The 18627-nt window shown below is 45.6% G+C and overlaps 1 protein-coding gene across 1 annotated transcript; it reads right to left on the bottom strand.

The window, feature by feature from the left end:
* Positions 1-1398: 1398 nt before the first annotated feature.
* On the bottom strand, positions 1399-16089 carry SCTR (secretin receptor). The gene is made up of 13 exons (XM_065751399.1): positions 15865-16089; positions 13190-13316; positions 11299-11409; positions 8178-8281; positions 7791-7888; positions 6927-7059; positions 6079-6232; positions 5927-5987; positions 5341-5410; positions 3636-3727; positions 3402-3540; positions 3171-3212; positions 1399-2201 (listed from the first exon to the last, which is right to left on the bottom strand). The coding sequence occupies exons 1-13, from the start codon at positions 16087-16089 to the stop codon at positions 2025-2027; spliced, it is 1533 nt and encodes a 510-aa protein (XP_065607471.1). The 3' UTR covers positions 1399-2024.
* Between the last annotated feature and the right edge of the window lie 2538 nt (positions 16090-18627).

Here is an 18627-nt window from a genome sequence, read left to right as displayed (position 1 = left end):
GGGTTGGCAGTGGGGGCAGGGATATTTTGCTGGAGATTGCTGCCTACCTGAAGCCTTCTAAAGGTAAGCAGGTTTTCTTTCTTTGTTTCTGTGTCTGCTGCATTTTGGCTTGTCCTCATGGGCTGTAGCATAAGACTCTGCTAGCTTGCTATTTTTGCTGTGCTTTCCATCATAGCATTACACCCACCCCTACCATGCTCACTAACCATGTCTCTCAGTGCCGCGTCTCCACAGTTCTTGAACCCCTCCCTGGGCGGCCTGTGCTGAGTTTTCTGAATATCCAACTTTGAGATTTCATGGTGCAATTTAAGACCATTACATCTCATCTGTTATTAGTGCAGATCATCACAGAGACACCCAGTAGGGAAGAGTGCTTTCACGTTGCCCATGCAGAAGATTGGTGAGGTGACACCACCCGCTATGCGGTGCTAGGTGTGGGGCCACCTGCTTCTGTCTCCTGCCCCTCATGGACCTTCTCCTCCCAAAGCTCTGAGAACTGCCAACACCAGCTGATTTTAGAATGGTTTTATGGAGACACAGGTCTGCAGAAAAATCAGGCTGTATCAGCCCAGACTCCACCCAACCTTGTCCTGTCACTGCTGGAATGGCCTCTGTGGGATAGCAAATAATTGCATCAGATCTGCTTAATTACATTTGATTAGATCTCTGGATATATATTTCTTCATTCATTCCAGAAGAAGGTACATTTAAAACAAGCAGCAGCTTCAGCTTGAGTGGCAAATGTTCAGTTCTCAAACCTGGAATGTAGAGGATGTTTCACTCTCCTTGGTCATATTGCAGCTTTTGTGGGCCAATGAGAAGCAAAGGTTAAGGGTTGTCTCTCTTTTGATGTGTCTGTCTTGCAAAATGACCTGGGACTGAGTGAAAGCCCCAGACCTTGAAGAGTCTGCTTGGCTTCAGAAAGTCAGTGAGAAGCAGGAGCTGATACCACTGATACGGTTTCTGTTGTTCCTTCCACTCATTTTGGCTGAGTTTTAGAGGACAAAGTTGACACAAACCCTTGTCATTTCCAATAACATAAGCTTAAAATTAATTCCTGGAAATGAGTTCACTACTTTATATTCAACTTTTTTTTCCCTGTGCTTTTGAGGAGGTTCAGTTTTCCCATTGCTGCAGGTGACCTGTTTTGGCAGAGCAGCTGAGGAATGCCCCTTGCCAGCACTTCATTCAGGAATGAAGTGCCTCAAGGAATGCCTGGAAAGGATAGCTTCAACAGGGTAAAGATACAATATGGAATAGTAGACCTGACTGCATTGTCAGCTGAATTATTTTATCTTTTAAAAGCTGCTCAGACAAGAGTGGCCACTCTTGGGCTTTGCTAAAATAGCTTTTTCTACCTTTTTAAAAAATACTGTACAAAAATCCAAACTGGACCACTGTTATTTTCAAGATCTCTGCTGTTAGAAGAGACAAAGAAAATTTTGCCATCACTGGAGCACACCCAAGCAATGCATATGCAGTCACAGCTGAAGCAAAAGCTCAACAATGGTTTGTATTCTGTCTGTTATTGTCCACCACAACTGAAAGACTTGAAACCTTTGGTAATTTCTAAGCATGAATTGACTCTGCATATCAAACCCATGGGCTTTATCAAAGAATAGTTTGTGACTACCATCTTGCAAAGCTGAATATCCTTCTAGCTTCAACAGCAGAAGAAAGACAAAACATCTAAAACCCACCAGCCTGGCCTAGGATTGGAAGGGAGCCATGCAGAAAACAAGGAGCTACGTTTAAGAAAGGAATAGCAACCTAAAAATATCAGCGTGGACAGAAACATAAATGACTGTGGTCAGAAACCTAAGGAAGAAAACAATGTTTTGGCCCATTTTTGCCTTGCAAAACAACTCCGGTGCTATGTGGGATATAGATGAACAGATGTGCTTCAACAAGTGCTGGTCTACAGCCAGCTCCCTCTTTGGGATATATACACAGGACTCCCAGCACAGCCCACGAGACTCATCCACGTGTATCTGAGCATGGAGCTGTCCCTTAGGAGCACGGTGTTAAAGCACACTCGATCTTTGGAGAGTTGCTTTCCTGTCCTGTGGTGGGCTCGACTTGGTCACCTGCATCTCTTGAGTTAAGCCACTTCCTCCATTACTTGCTGAGGTGCTGAGCTGCTGACGCAAGTGTTTGCTTAAATGCCATTGCCTCCATTTTCTCTGAACTTCCAGCTGAACCTAGGTAGAAAGATCACAAAATGCTTGGTTCAGCTGGTTTATCTTGGAGCCCTGCACTGGGGAGAGCAGTAAAATGGGAAAGGGAGAGATTGTCACCTTTGCCAAGGTCTGGATTTGTTTATTTAACCCCATTTAAAGGATGAGGGTAGGGCCTGTTTCTTGTGACTTCTGGAGATACTGCTGCTGCAGTTATGCCATTTTCTGTTAACCTGTTTTTCTGTTAAGTATTGGTGAAACTATTCACAGACTAACTCGCCTTAGTTAAGTGTCTGGTTTGGATTTGTCAAAGGTTTTTGTATTACTTATAAAACAGGACACTTTGATACTGAGGGTAAAAAAATAAGTGCATGTTTTCTTTTCTAAACCATATTTTCTTACACCTTGTGACAGCACAATTCAAACTATTTCTAGGCCCTCCTTTCTTTCAAAGAGACTTTTCCTTCCAACCTTAGGCACAAACAGTTTGGATTTTCAGTTCCCCTCCAATAACCTCAGGATCTCCCGTGTCTGGATGACATTCCCCCTGCCTCTAGAGCAGCAATATTTCAGGAGCTGTTGCTACAAAAGCAACAATCTTCTTCCAAAAGCTTTGCTTTATGAGACTCTTAATAAATCTAGACCTGACACATCTTCTAAATTCCCTCCCAGGGATCAAGCAGAGAAAATAGCCATGGTATGACAGATGATGACATCATACGTGAGGATTGGGCTCTGATTCTCAGTGTGACTGTGTGTGGGGTGGTACTCCCATCCTCCACTCCCAGACAGTAGCAATACTACCTGATTTAGGAAAGGGCTGCAGTAGTTGAGCAGTGAAGTTTGCATCTGGTGTATGATTACCTAGGTTTGCAAAGTCTGGGAGACATTTCAGGAGTGATGTTAAGAAGGTGGGAAGAAAATCCTCAAGTAAAATGTGTAACTCACTGGAGAACGTATCTTACTAGTTAATGTTATCTACACAAAACTCACCTCACCGTTAAGAAAGCAATAAAGTACAGCCACGACAAAACCCTGGAAGATAAAAAGAACTGTGGTCACAGAACTAGAACTGCAGTTTCAGCTTTTCAATTTGGATGAGATATTTGAATGGAAATCAGGTGGCTTGTCGTTGCCAGTAGGGCTCTGTTCTGTGCAGAGCTCGTTGTTATTCCTCTTATTTGCCTTAAGAGGAAAAAAAAAGAGTAGCATGTTAGGTATTACCTGGAATGATCCAAGAGCTAACTCAAAAAACAGCTGAATTTCCACAGTGCCGCTACTCGCATCTTCAGGGAAGAAAGCAAAGATGATGTAGTGAACCCCAAAGAGTGGGATGAGGAGAAGTGTTGACTTGGCAAGTCTCCTGAGAGCAGAAACAAAGGGAAAAGCTGGTGTAGAAGTGGCCAGAGGAACCCAGGAGGGCTGTCATAGTGTAAAGTCACAGTGTGCAGGACTTACTTGTACTGGTTGAAATCACTGCTCCGTCCTTCGGGTGAGCTGAGCTTCCTCATCAGGATCCTCAGAATGTCGACAAAGAGAATGAAATTAACCTGAAGAGGAAAAAAAAATTGTTACAAACTCAAGCAAACCAAAGTGGTCCGTGACTACGAGTGCAGCTGCCAGGCCTCAGCTGAGCTGCTGGGAGTATTGTGGTTGAGCAAGGAGAACACGGGCTGGGGCTCGCCTGTAGGTTTGCATCTGTGCCTATCCCTGTCCCATGTCTCCCAGTCTCCCTGGCCTCTCAGGGCTTCCTCGGTGTTTGCTAGCTGTGGCCATGAAGGAAAGGGAGAGGAATACAGTGGGGATGTTGGGATAAACGGGGTTCAGGGCTGAAGATTCTGTGTAGGCTTTTTACTGATGAAAATCTGCTGGGACTGGGAGGATTCCTGCTGGGAGGAATTGTCAGTGAGCAGCACAGCAATGCAAGCTAGTCCGGGAGCACAAAGGAGCTTATCAGTGCTGATTTTCTGCCCTTTGAACTGCTAAGGATCGTGTGCTGAGAGGAATAAAGAGATTAGATCTGAATTCTCAAGGACTGGCTGTTTGTTTGCCTCTGGCTTATGGGCTTGAGAAAAGCCTCTGCTGGGTGAGCAGATAGGAGCATGCAGATGGCTCTGCCCGAGGCAGCCAGCGACATGGGACCTTCGAGGGGATTTGGGGTGACTCCCAGAGATGAATGAGGGCAAGTGAACGCCAGGGCTCCGTTGATCCTGAATCCCTACGTGCCCTGCAGGCTTTGTGAGGATGAAGAATTTCTTGGTGGTAGATGAGCGCAGGGTTGAACCCACTGCCTCTGCATGGGTTTCCCGGAGCATGTAAGTGTTGCAGTTTGTGTTTTGAAAACATAATGGAGCCTGCTGGCAACATGGAAACCTCAGCCATCCCCTGTATTCTGGCTTGGAGTGCCAAAATGTTGCTAGACTAGCAGCTCCCATCTTTCTCTACCGCAGCTTCAGATGAATCATTGCAGATCCCCAGGGCACCACACTTGGGTGAACAACTATCTCCAAGCTGTAGTTCCAGGGCCTGAGCACCAGCAAGTGCTCACACTGTAGACATAAAGTATTATCTGTGCCAAAGTGTTCTTTACATCAGCTCTGCCTTTAACCAGGCGGGTTCACGCTGAGTTTCAATGCCTATATCTCATTTCAGTGAGTAATGCCTTAACAGTTTAATTGCAATCTGCTGACCTATAGTTTGTAAAACCTGTGAGCTGCTTTCATTGCTGAAAACAAAAGCTAATGGTCGTGTAAGGCAAGTTGTTTTTGGCTTTGCTAAGAGGGGCAGTGACCAGGAGACACAGAGGCTATTGTATTGAAAGGTACAGTCACTTGCTTTCTCCTCCGAGCCTTCCTTGAAGCAGTCCCAAACAAGCTTCCACAAGTCAGCCAAGTTCATATGAAATCAACAGGATGTGGAAACCTGATCTTCAGGCTCTTGCTTCTTGGGAGGACGCTGTAGGGTTCTTTGCAACTTAGCTTCAGGGCATTGGTTACTAAGCCCTGCTGAGTTGCTTAAGCAGTATTTCATGTGTCACCCCAGTCCAGGCGCATGTCTAAGATCGATTCATTAACACATTTCTAAAGTATATTGAGTAGATGATGTCTAACTTGACAATATTTGAAAATAGAGCTTGAATGTGCTCATCTCAGAAAAGACTTACAAAAATAGACACAACTACAGGGCCTCTAATGATCCACCAGGTATTGGCATTTGTGTTAATGTCCCAACACCTGTAAAAAATAGAAGAGAAGGTACATTCAGTTATCAAAACACTGGTGTCTTTTCAAAGGGATTTAGTCTGTACTGCACTTCAGGTTGGTCCCTACTCCCTCTTTTACAATATGAATTTCCTGTTCCTGCTTATGTGGTGCAGTGTTTCAGGAAAACTCAGGCAGAAAACTGTCCACCTGCACTGGACAAGAAGTACAGCCTGCCCCTAAAGCACAGCCACTTTTCTAAACCTTGTAAGGGAAAAAGAACAAAGCTTCACTGATCGAGTGCGGGAGTCTCAAACTTCACGAGATGAATTCATACTTGAAAGTCATCTCCCACCACTAGAAATGCTCAAATGAAATTTGAAGCTCCCTCTCTGCTTGCTTAGCTGGACTTTTCCTCTCCCCCTGCGCTTGGACCCAGCTGTGCACCACAATTAAGTGGCGATTGATTTGCTTGGCTGCCGGTGGTTGGGAATAAGCAGGAAATCCCCAGAGCAGCCTGTGCGACTTTGCCCTCTCCAAGCAGCTTACCCGACGTTTTCACTGAGCTGTCTCGCGGTGGCCCATGCAGCAACAAAGATGGTTGGGGCACCTGCAATTGAAAAAGCCAGTTACTGCTCCACAAATCCATCCCAAAGGCACAATGAGCCAACAATTATGCTTACAAAAAGGAGAACCATTACCCCATCCGAAGGTGATGAACCACCAAAGGAATTTCCTTTCTGAGAAGAAGGAAATGGCCAGGAGAGAATGGAGGTACAGTCCCTCCACGAGGAGCCAGCTGTAGTTAGACATGATGCAGTATTGAAAGAAGACCATGGTAAGCTTACAGCCAGCCTGAGGAAACAGAGGTTAATTAACTTTTGCTTTCATTTGCATCTATTTTCAAGAAAGTTTAAAGCGCTGAAGATGTTTTCCAGGGCCCTGGAAATCCCAAATATTTTCAAAATATTGTTTTCAATTAAAAGAAGAGGGGGAAAAAAAGTTTCAAAATGTGTAGTTCTTCTCCAGATCCTGTGGCTGCAAATTTGCATCTTACTACCAGCTCTCAAACTGTAGCACAAGTCAGCAATATTTAATATGGTCTCCTATTTTCCCTCTGAGCACCATTTACCAGGATCTGAGATCCATTTAAGAATCTCCATCCTGGTGGTGCATCCCACGTTCATGGACTGTGACACACACATTTAGGTGCCTCTGTGTCCATATGCTGAACTCTGGGTACCTTCTGTGAACACCAGTCAATGCTGCCCAGCAGATGAACACAGACACCTACTTCAGAGCAACCTGGATGCCCTCTGCTGCAATATTTGGTAGGATTGAAGATGCCTGCAAATGGGTATCTGCAGCCATGAGGAAGCGCATGTGAGTCTGTGTGTTTATTCCAGCCTGGGCTTTTTTTCATCCCCATACTTCCCCCAGTCTGATAAATAGAAAGCTAAGATGGAGATTTCCTTCCCTGCATGCTAACTGCAGATGGGATCCTTCTGGGAAGCTGAAGTGTGGAGCAAGCTGGAAGGGAGGGGGTTACCGTGTATGCCTCACAGTAGTTTGTGTCTTCAGAGGAAAACAGAACGTTATCTTTGATGAAATTTGATGAGGCTCGCAAAATGAACGATGTGAAGAGATGCATGTGGATGTAGTTCCTCGTACAGCGAAGTCTCCTGTAACAATGAGAGAGCTCCTGTGATGTAACATTTCTAGTCAAAGCATGCAGCTTGTAGCTGTACATCTCAGGTTTTAATCCTAATTAACGTCGAGCTGACAAATAAAGAACACAGTTTGTCCCTGGAAGAAGGACTAATGCATTTCCGAAGGACACTCTAGTAAAGGCCTTGGAAAGCTAAAAGTCACATCTGCTCCGCTCAGGTACTAAAAAAAGGCAAACGTTGCCAGAAGAAATATGATTTCATGTCAATATGCTTGGTCTAGCATATTGGTCACTGAATAAGCACTAAAGTGCAAACTCCAGGTTATAAAGATGCATTAAGATAAGCTCTGTCAGGTCACTGCTGTAAACATGCAATGCTTTCCCAGAAGCCAACACACCGGTGCTTAGAGCAAAGTTTCAGCCATGGTTTCTAGCGAGGAGAAGAATAGCAGGAGGAAATGCAGTCTGCCCCAGAGACACTGAGATCATGGCAAAATCTCAGCGTGGAGGTGGTGCAAACTTCAGGCTGCAATTTATGTTTGGAGAAGACAGGAGAACATAATATGAGGAAAAGCCCTTAAATTTTTTGGAAACAGAACTCAGCTCATTCTTATCACTGATTTATGTGACGGTTTCCAGAAATACTTCAATGTTTAACTTGCTGTGAAAGACACCAGAAGTGTCTGTGTCTGCTGAGATGACCAGAGGTCCTGATCAAACTCAACCAGTGATGCTTCTCCTCACCTTAAAGAGGCCAGGACCACCAAGGCTATTGTCAGCGTCACCAGGGAGGTGCAGTACCCAATGGTGTACATGGTCTTCAGGGTCATGAAATAGGAACGCTGCAGGGGAACAGATATCCTCATCTTCACCTTTGATTGTCTGCCAGAATTCAGCCCATAGCAAGAGAAGACTGTCCCCTGGTTATTAACAAGTGGATTTTCTCGTAAATCAGCTGCTGAAGTTTTAATCTCAGCAAGCCTTTGGAGAAAGATTTGTGCTAAAGAAAACCCATACCCACAACCCTGCCTAGGGTAAATCACATTATTCAGGCTCTTTTTATCAGATTGAGCATGTCCCTCCCCCAGGGCCGTCAGGCAGCAGTTCTAGGTCGCAGGCACTCAGACTCACTCTTGCCTCGTTTGTTGTGTCATTGACATTGTAGCCACAGGCGATATCTGGTCTTGGATATGGATCAGACCAACCCTCACTGGTGCAGTTTCGATAGACAAAACCTGTATGTTAACAATGACAAAAAAGACAAAACCAGGTGAAACCAATTCCAATTGTACCTGTGCTCATCAGTCCCCAGCGTGTAGGACTGCACCAAGAGCAATGGAACGCTTTCTCCCCAGGCAGTGCACTCTGCATAGCTGAAGGTGAAATGCAGCTGAGCTGATGATGTTGATACTTGCCCAGTGTGTTTGTGTGGGTTATAATATTGTTTGCCAACTCAGGGATGACTGTGATGGATGTGTTTTTATTAATTGCAACATAAATAATACTGTTCGGTACATCTGGTGTTTCTTGGCCAGTGTTCCAAGATCAGCAAACATATGACTTGTTCAATCACAGATTCATGCTCCATACAAACTACTGAGATGTTCCCAGCTCACGTTTGTACTATGTTTTGTCACAGTCTGAAGAGAATGCAAAATGTTTTAGAGTCATGGCTTTATGGTGAGATTTACATGGAAAATAAAAGGCTTGCCCCCACAGTCAGGTCCAGGCATTATCTTATGCTTGTTGGAAATCAGAGGCTAGGAGGGGAGTCCCCTCAGTTAAGTTAGACTTCTGAAAGCAAAATGCTTAGGCTCGTTGAGTCTTTTATGGTGGCCTTCCCAGTCACTGGAGAAAAGGAAACTTGTACAGAATTCATCTCATTTTCAGACAGACAGGGCAGTTTGTCTGACCTATTTGGATGTCCAGCTCCCCAGGTTGAGTGAGACCTGAGCCACCAAGTTGTGTGTGGTTAAGCAGGACACATTTGAACGTGTCCACATTCGTGTCCAGTGCTAACAGTGGAAGCAGGCAGCCCTGCACTAAACATCTTGTAATCTCACTGGCAGAAAATGGCCCTACCATGCAGTTGTAGACTGTAGGCTGCAGAAAAGCTTTCACAAAGAAAAACACCACTGCCTGCTGTCCTAATCACATACATCTTTCCAGTAGGAGACACCCTATACAGTGTCCTGTTTCACTGATGTAGGGAATGAAAATCTGGCTCTGCTGCAAGGACTGAAGGCCCAAAATCAGCAGCCTTTCTTAGTGGAAACTTCAACAGGAGACACTTTAAAAGTCTATTTTTGTGTATACAATTAGCCACAGGGACTCTAGGGCATCCAGTTTGTGCAAAACATCCCTGCAGTGTTCAGAGAACAGAGGAAGATATGCACGCAGTGGTGCACGACAGTGGTTTATTCTTTTTGGAGCCCCACTGGGACTGTCAGGACAGTCAGGGGCTCCTGCTGCCTCTGAACTAATCCTGGTGACCTGAGAATGTGCCCGCACTTGCTTTGCACTCACCTCTGTTCAACTTCAAGGTACTGCAAACATGCTGAGATCTCCATGTGGGAAGAGCTTGGGCTGTGTCAGTATCAGACTATTATTCTGATGCTTTTATGAATATCTTGTTCTAGCTCAGCATCACTGGAAGGGCCAGGCTTGTTTTTCAAATCAGGTTTTCTGTACTCTGCTGCAGCACAGCAGCACAAAATGAACAGAAAGAGCTCTCCCAAACATCTCTCCCCACTGTCCTGTCTAATGTGGGGCCACTAAGATGACCAAGGGACAGGAGCAGTTATATGAGAAAGCTGGGATTGCTCGGCCTGGAGAAGTTATGTTTTGAACACTGTCACATTGATTAGTGCTTATCAGAAGTGGCTCAGCTCTCAGCTTCTCAGTCAGGAGGGCAACTAAAGTTTAAAGCTGTTAGCCTATCTGTCTCCAAGATAATGCAATGCTCATTTGACATGTAGCTATGACCTTTGGATGTCCAAATTCCTGTTTTCCTCCCGGGCCGATGCTGGCTGCCTGGGGCACAAGCAGAGAGCGGTTCCCTCTAGTGGCTGCACCAGCACGGACTGCACTGAACACAAGTAAGGTTCAGTATTGCTGCGCTACAGATCTGTGAGCACGTGTGCAACAGATGATTTTCTCAGCAATCTGTGACTTTGTACCGTGTTTCCTCTGCCGTTATACAAGATTATAGGATTCGGTGGGCAGCTACTGTCTGTGTGTACAGTAGGCAGTGCGATATTTCTTTTGATGCAGTTTGTGCCTGATTTTATTTAAAGAGAACTGAATGTTTATCCTCCTAGTTATCTAATCCTTATTAGGCTATCTGATATGTTTCTCCTGTTTCTCCTTGCACAAAATCAACATCTGCTTTTCTTTAAGCACTGGTTCTCATTATTCTGCACTCTGTAACCAAAGAAAGGACGAGCTCTTCTTCTGATTTGCATCATTAACTCACAAGGAGAAATGGAAGCACGTTTCTCAGACACTGTTCAAAAGTAGAAATTAGCAGAAAGCAGGCAGAAATCCTACTTAGTGCCTCACGATTACTGCATTATAGTGGGAATAAATCTCACTCGGTTTCTAGCTGGTAAATAAATTAAAAAACAAAACAAAGAAACTGTTGCTTGAGCCCATCTGTTTTTGAACAAGGAGCTTGGAGAGCCTGTGGGTCTAATGAAACCTAAGTTCCTGTGCATTTTTGCTGCTTCTTTCCATGGTGACTCTTAATGTCACAGCCAATGAGTGAACCCCAAAGCAGAATTTCTGGGCCTTCCTTAAGGCCCAGAAGAGCTCCTTTCCCCCATACCTGGCTGGTTGTTTCTGCCCCAACTTGCATGAGCCTAACCCTGAACTTTTGCTCTCTTGTCAAGCTTGGTTGAGATCAGCCAAAGATCCTTAATAAAAAATAAACCCTTATTTGAAAGGGAAAGACAGACTGACTGAAGAACACTTGTTCCCTTAAGAAACTATGTGAAAAAGCTGCTTTACATGATAGCATTTATTTTCTACACTTCTCTTTGTCTGGCTAAGAAGAACAGACTCTTGAAACATCTTGCTACTTTAACCTCAGGCTTTCTCACATTTAGCTTAGTGATGGAAATGATGCTGCTAAGTGGCCATCAGGCTTTAAAAGAAGCAGGGACAGAATTTCCTTCAAGTTCCCAGTGATATCTCTGTAAACACTGCATTGGACAAAAAACACTCAGCAACAAAAGTGTACTTTTAGTGTTACCTTGTTTCCCGGTCAGCATCTGGAAGAATTTGGGACAATGAGCACTGACAGTGTATCCCATAGCAGACGAAGGCCAGCAGCTCATGTTATCCCACATCCCAGCACATCTCCCTGGGGGCAACAACAGAGCACCATGAAACTTCTCCCAGCAAGGAGAAACCGTACAACATCCCACACCAATGAAACAACATGCAGCATCTCCCAAAAATGGTGCACCACACTACATCTCCCAGCAATAATAAGGAACCAAACAGCATCACCCAAGGCAGCTACGGGAACAGGGATGCTCTGCTACTGAGACAAAGCAAGTCTTTCTGGGAGCTGCTGAGAACTGGAAGGGACAGAGCAGGTCCTGCTGGCTTCAGACCAACCCCAGCATCCCATTTTGGTCCTTGACAGATCAGGTCTCTGGCAGCCAGACACAGAGCAAACTGAGCTGCACTGAGCCTTACATCAAGCCCTTGGCTCCTGGACTGGTACCTATTGAATGACACTGGAAAGATGAGGAAAAGCAGAGGTGAAAAATTTAGCTCACATTTCAACTTTTCTAAAGCTTCTACTTTGAATCAGCCTGATGTTTTCTTTTCATAATCCTTGTGTAAACACGAAGAGGCACAATGTGACTAAGCGTTTAAATAGCTTCAGAATGATCCTGGGCAAAGCCACTCTCTTTCCCTGTATGGCACACTGAGGACAGGCATGGGATCCCCAGAGCTTTGTTTTTCTTCTTCAAACTGAAGTCCTGCAGGATTATCTCCACACAGAACTCAGGCATGCAGATAATTAAAGGATGAAAAAATTTGCAGACTAAAAGCATTATTTCCTCTAATAAAACCATTATTTTATAATTCACCAAGGTAACAGACCCTCATCGAATAAAGACCAGCAGAAGGAAATTCCTGTGCTTTATTCAGAAACCATTACTTGAGGACAGCTGTGCCCCACATCCTTGTTTATTTTGGGGGAGTTTCTCTGCCAGGATAAGCTGTGTTTGCAGAGCCACGGTGACATGCAGGAGCTGAGTCACTCTGACCACTGCCAGCTCAATGCTTTCTGCTACAGGGTAGCCCTGAACTCACATCACTGAACCCTCTTTGGTCAGAACTGAGTTTAAAGAACAATTTTTATGGTTCCCTGGAAACACACCTCCTCAAATATATAACACAGTCCTAATCTTTCTGTGTGGATTTATGGAGAGGGGCACAGAGGGTAGCAGTCTCCTGTACTGAAATACCTAAGGGGATGTTTAAGATTTGGATCCAACTGAAAACTAGATTAAGTCTCTTTTATACACAATGAGACAAGGCTGCATTCTGGAATATCTGCCAACCTCCCCTGAGTACTCCACTGTATGGGCAGTGTGCCCCAAGGCTGTACTCATACCCATCAGTCTGCATGGCTCACAGGGATGGGTAACACAGGCAGAGTTAAAAATTTGCAATAGATCTTCCCTCTGAGTCCTGCACAGTGAAACTCTAGCGTGTCTTAACACCCTCTGCTAGAGAGGAAGGCTATGAAGCTAAGCAAAAGCCTCAAGTCTTGCTCCAAACCCCACACAGAGCACATCTCATGGAGCACCTCTCTTGCTGATGAGCATCTTGCCACCTCTGTAGAAGTCATCCAGGAGCAGTTCAGTCTGCAAGATGTTATGGATGACACAAACCCCTTCCCAGTGGTGATGGCTGGTCAGGCAGAGAAGCAGTCCCATCTGTTGCCTCCATCCTGAGTACTATGTGAGCTGCTGACCCAGCTGCTGCAGAGCTAACTCTCGGTTTACAGGAAAGCTTAAATAACTGCTTGTGTGCCTTCTATGGGAGGAACATGGGGTACTGAGCCACTCACCTGACCTGAGAACAGCTTTTACCTTGCACATTCATCCATCCACCTTTACCTGAGCTTAGGAGGAGATCATTTTCAGACGTTCTGTTCCTTGCCTCCAAGGACAGAATCTCAGCACAGTTTTCTTCCTCCTTTTTCAGGACACTCAGGAGGTCGCAGACAGGAGGGACAGCCCTGATCTGAAAATATGAAAGTAGCAGAAATTCTTTTCCTCTTAAAACTTACTTAGCGGGACTTGACTTCCTAATGCTCCTATTCTCCATCTGATGCTGTCAATTGTTTGTGGGCAGTATTTCCTTGAAATAGTCAATTTTCTTAGTTAAGTCTGCTCTTTTCTGATAGCAGTAGGCAAGTAGAGACTCAGTTCCTGCCTCTTCCCATTTGCTGACATTGTTATTGAGAGAAATGAGCCTGTTATGCTGCTAAACAAAGTGCCTGAGCAAGAAGCTCCTCGTAAGGACTGCAGAAACATCCAGGGCACTGCTGGACTCCCCTAGAGTACTTAATCACCCACCTCTGGCAGTGTTAAACCACAGACCTTTGCCGTTCATTTTCCTGGGTGACATTCACATGCACAACCAGCCCAAATATGTTCACTGTCTGCAGCCCACCCAAGACTGTTCCCCTTCTAGTAATCATGGAGCAGTAGTGGCCAAGCCAACAGAAGCACCTCACTGAGACATTTGCAAGAGAACTGATTGTAAATTGTCCTGAGCTCACTCTCTCAGAGCCCTCCTTCCCCATCCTCCTTCCTCACAAGGAAGGGTTAAAACGTAAGTCTTACCCCAGTCCTGATGTAGTTATTGAATGTGCAGTTTATGTTACGTGTAGCTGGGTCAAAATGAATGTACAAAACAGCTACTGGACACTAAAATGGCATGTATTGAAAGTCATTGTAAGGTGGTTTGTAGGATGAGATCCTGGTCTTTACACCTTGCAGTATACTTAATGATAACAAATCCCCACACAACAACATGTTGACCTGATTCCCATCTGCAGCAGACTTGCTTGGTCCCCAGAGAGCAGGAAAATCTACTTGCACCACTTTTTCCTGTTTCCATCATTTTAAGCAATGTAAATACTACATTTCCACCCAGGTTCCCATTATGACAAACAGCATAGCTGCTCGTGAGCTATGAAATAAATAAAACCAAAATAAATCATTTTTGCATAGTGACATGAATTTTCTTGAACTGCTTGTGCAAAGAATTCAGATTAAATAAACTGTTCTCTGATACCAGGATTTAAAAGCATTAAATCCCTTTGATCTGGGGAAAAAAATGAGAGATGTCCAAATGGAGTAATATGTCTAAGGAAATGTAATTTCATTTAGCTGTTTCTGTTGTTGGCTGAAGGCTGAATTCAATCATTTATGAACACTGACAGATCATTTAAGCATTATTTATCACTCTCTGTTGCTGAACATTTGATTACCAATAGTAAAGCAATTAATGTTTTCATCATATGCAAGAACAAATTTCAGATCTAAAGCAGACTTCTGTTGCATCATTCTCAGAAGTTACCTCAGAAATATCTTAAAAGCCAACATTAGTGTTGAACATTTAAAGTGATCAGCAGAACTGGCTTTGTATGCATTCAAGTTGCTCATGTAAAGCACATGTAAAACAAACATTCTTATTTATTTAAAGAAAATTTAACATGTCAAAACAAATAATATCAAACTCATTCTGAGCAGAAATAGTTGTGCTAACTAGATGTCCAAAGTGCATTTCTTAACCTATGAAGGAGTGAAACTAAATGCTATTTAATAGAAAGAGTATTTGCAGCCACTGAATTCCCAGACAGTTTAATATCAAAGTTAGTGTCCCTAGCTTCACAAGTGGTTTAGGGGAGAACAAAGGATGCCGGGCTGTATGCCATAAACAAAATCTATATGCTGAAGGACTGGAAAGAGAGCAAGGAGGAGTTGCTCTCAGCAGGACACTGAATAAAGACATCTATTCACAGTGCCTTTTGGAGGTACCTAAGAATAAGACCAAACAGCAAGAAAACCAGCACAGTCAATGTTTTATTATGAAACACAATCAAAGCAATGCAGACTGCATTCCCAATGCAATTAAAACATCTAGGCAGAGCTCAGGTTTTATCAGAGAGTGAGCCCGATATCCTGCTGGGACAGAGTGATTTTGCCAGTGCAGCAGTGATTCTTTATCTGGAGTGAGGGTTTGTCTCCTAACGTCTCACAGCCGGGCTGGACAGATTTCACCCTCAATTTTCTGTGCTTTTCAGAATTGGAAAGCACCCGAGCAGCACTTGGAAATGACGCTCCATATTCAGCTGTCTTTCTCATGGTATTGGGTGCCTGGAGCACAGGAGAAATCTGCACATCAATTCCCAGAAAAAGGGGAAAGCCAAAAGCAGAAAACCAACATGTGTGGGGCAAACATCACTTTATGTTCCTCCAGCCCCAGTCAGATACGGCATTAGCGGTGGTGGGCATTCCCCCTGAGGAGATTCCTCCCTGAGTTTACCAACGCAGTAACACTGTCCTCTTTGTACAGCTGGGGAAACGAAGACAGCCAGCATCTGGCCATCTGGACACTGTCAATTAGTGAAAGCAGCAGAAGCAAGAATAAAATAAAATAAATCCCAGTTTACACACCGACCTTTTAAAGACAAAGACACAACAGCTTTGTGGAATAGAGGTGCACTTACTCAGGCAGCATTATTCCATGCAATTGGAAATAAATAGCTCCAAGCACCTACCAGAACGGCTGAAATCCAGAAGATGATCACCAAGATGGTCCACATGGTCAGCCACAGCCTGCTTCCCGCATCCCTCATGCACCAGAGGTCACTGGGCTGTCTGTGCTCTCCAGCCTGGCTCTCAGCTCCCCTCACTTTGTCCCTTTCCCTCCGCTCTTTTTCCCTTCTCAGCTTTGACCATCCTGAGCCAATGCTTCTCTTCAGCTGCAGAGCCCCAGCCAGCATCAGCAGTGACAGGACCCCCCCATCCTCCCTCCAAGCTCTCCTCCTCCTCCACAGTAGCCTCCCGTCCCAAGAATAACAGCACCTCTGTGGGGCATGTTCCTGCTATCGTCTGCCTGTCTTCCTGGCTTTTACTCGCTGCTATTGATGGGTGTCGGTAGGGAACAATTATTCCTCATGCGCTCATGATAAGGAACCAAGCAGGGCTCCAGTGCAAGATGTCAGCCCCACAGTGGCACGGGTAATCTATTAAGGGGAAACAGTCATTAGTGCAGAGCGTAGACGGCAGGACCCAGCCCTGGAATAAGCACCCTGCTGGGAAACAGGGTTTGAGGAATGCTATCCAGGCTGGCTGTACTGCTCCGGCTGCCGGCAGCTCTGCACATGCCTCCCACACCGAGTGTGCAGCCCTGAGCACTGGGGGTTGGGGGGGTGACTGAAGCTGCTGAGGGGGAGCCAGGGGTGAGCTAGGGCTTGGGGTTTGGCATGAGAGAAAGGGCAAGGGGACCTGGTCCTTCCACACCTTCTGAAGAGAACTCTAAATGCTCCACTCCACCTTCTTATCTAACATCCAGAGCATCAGCCCGTCTGCATTTGGTCCTGATGCTATGGGATGCAAAATGCCACTGCACCTGCATCTTTGTGGTACTTTGTGGTGGGATGTAGATCTGAATCTGCCTATAAGAGTACCTCAGCAGTCCCCTTCTCTGTCAGCAGCCCACACTTCACTTTTGCAGGTTTTGTTTCCTTGGAAAAATTATTGGAAAATTCTGCTTACCCTGGCAGTGAGCTGAACCTTGGCATGACAAGTCTCCTTCTAGCACAGTAATGAGCATGGCCTCAAAAAGAGCCAAAATTTGCTCTGTGCAATAGTGCTCATTCTCAGACAGCTGCAAACCTCAGCTATGGTGAAGTGTCTCAAAATATCTTTTGTTATCTTTTCCGATTTGTCATCTCCTATCACTCAGGCACAGGTTAAACATGACAAGGTGTTCCCAGGCTGCAGAGAGTGCTCTGGATCTACCTGCAAAGTCATTGACTGTGGCCATGAGACACCTTGCTGGTTGCCTGTGCACTGAAAATCCAGTCACTGCGTTGAGCAAGCTGTCCCCTAGAGCATTATGGAGGAAAAAGGGTTTCCTAAAGAGTATGGTGCCCTTCCCATGACTGCTCTGACCACAGTAACTCCAGCTTGTGCCTGCATGTGCTTCCTCAGGCAGCCAAATTGCAATGCTCCCTGTTTCTCCCACACACTACCTTCATCTCTTTCAGTGTCCCCAGGGCAGGAGCTGGGCAAGCTACAGCTGTACTGCCCAGCAACTGCCCAGTGGGCATCGCAACAAAATGTTCAGCATTTCCCTTGCAAAGGGACAATATTTCAGCCCTACATCCCCCAGATCACAGTAAACTTGTGTGAACTTTTGTATAAAACCTCTGCCTGCTCACAGGATTTGGTTGAAATTGGTTGAAGGGTTCAACAAGATGTTAAAAGGGGGTCTGAGAGGCAGCCAAGCAATGTGGTTACAGCAGACTGCGGAAACCACATTGGCAGTGCTGCGTTATCTCAGAGGGAGCAAAGTCATTCTGCCTCTTCCCTCGACTCAAAGAATATTGTATTATTCTGTCCATATTGTCACAGCCTGGCCTGAAAGCCACTGCTTGTGTGCTTGTGGCACCAAGGGAGATTTGCTTCTGGAAGCATTTCTGGGTCGGGGGGGGGGGGGGTATTTTCTGACACAGATGGTGGTTGCCCAGGGGTTTTGGGGAGCTGGTGTTGGATTTAGACACTGACAGGTGGATGCAAACAGTAGCATTGTGTGACCTTTGCATTCGTTACATGCAGGCTGAGGGCTCAACAGGAGATGGACGCAAGATAAGACCTGGAAAACTGTCACCTGTGCAAACCTTTGCAACTGATATTCATAACGGAGATACAAAACTGAGCTGAGAATCACCTCCTCAAATCTCAGTTCCCAATCCTTATTTATGTCGACCATCCCAAGGAAGCCTGCACATCTGCCAGGCCAACAACCCGCTTTTCATCCACCTTTTGCATTCTCGTGCTACCTGTCTGTAACCTTACAGCCCGTCTTCCAGACGTGCATTGTCCTCAGCCCCTCTGACGTGGGGGCGGATGTGGATTCAGGTTTACACTCCATTAGCACCGCGCAAACAGAGACACGCACACAAACCGCGTCTCCGTGGGAAGAGAAGTATGTCAGCACACTGTTAGCTCCACTGTATTCCCACGGCCTTTTGCTCGGAGCAGCCAAACAAGCCCGAAGTGACTGAACCCTACAACGGGCAGTGCCAAAATTACTCCCGCCCCACAGACGCCTCCCCCCGCCCTAACTGCCGCCCCGCCACGGCGGGAGGAGGGCGCCACCCTGCCGGGCGGAAGTGGTGCAGCCAGCGTGGATACACGTTGCCTGGCAACCGGCGCGGCCTGCATGGCGGCGGTGAGTGCCGGGTGGGAAGGGGAGCGGCTGTACTCTTGTGCACGGTTCCTCTCGCAGGTTATCGTAGTACAGCTGTCCAAGC

Source organism: Cyrtonyx montezumae, unplaced genomic scaffold, assembly GCF_038088225.1.
Source record: "Cyrtonyx montezumae isolate F1298 unplaced genomic scaffold, pur_monq_1.0 scaffold_7, whole genome shotgun sequence".
Classification (NCBI taxonomy): Eukaryota; Metazoa; Chordata; class Aves; order Galliformes; family Odontophoridae; genus Cyrtonyx; species Cyrtonyx montezumae.
Note: the sequence above shows the minus strand (reverse complement) of the source record. Positions and strands in the feature narration are given on the sequence as shown.

Bases quoted from the DNA above. Each gene is read 5' to 3' on its own strand.
- SCTR (XM_065751399.1), bottom strand. From the start codon at position 16,089: ATGCTGGCTGGGGCTCTGCAGCTGAAGAGAAGCATTGGCTCAGGATGG. The intron at 13,317-15,864 runs GTAGGTGCTTGG...TCATATTTTCAG, and splicing joins TCTGGATTTCAGCCGTTCTG to ATCAGGGCTGTCCCTCCTGT. The intron at 7,060-7,790 runs GTGAGGAGAAGC...TCATTGTTACAG, and splicing joins GTGGTCCTGGCCTCTTTAAG to GAGACTTCGCTGTACGAGGA.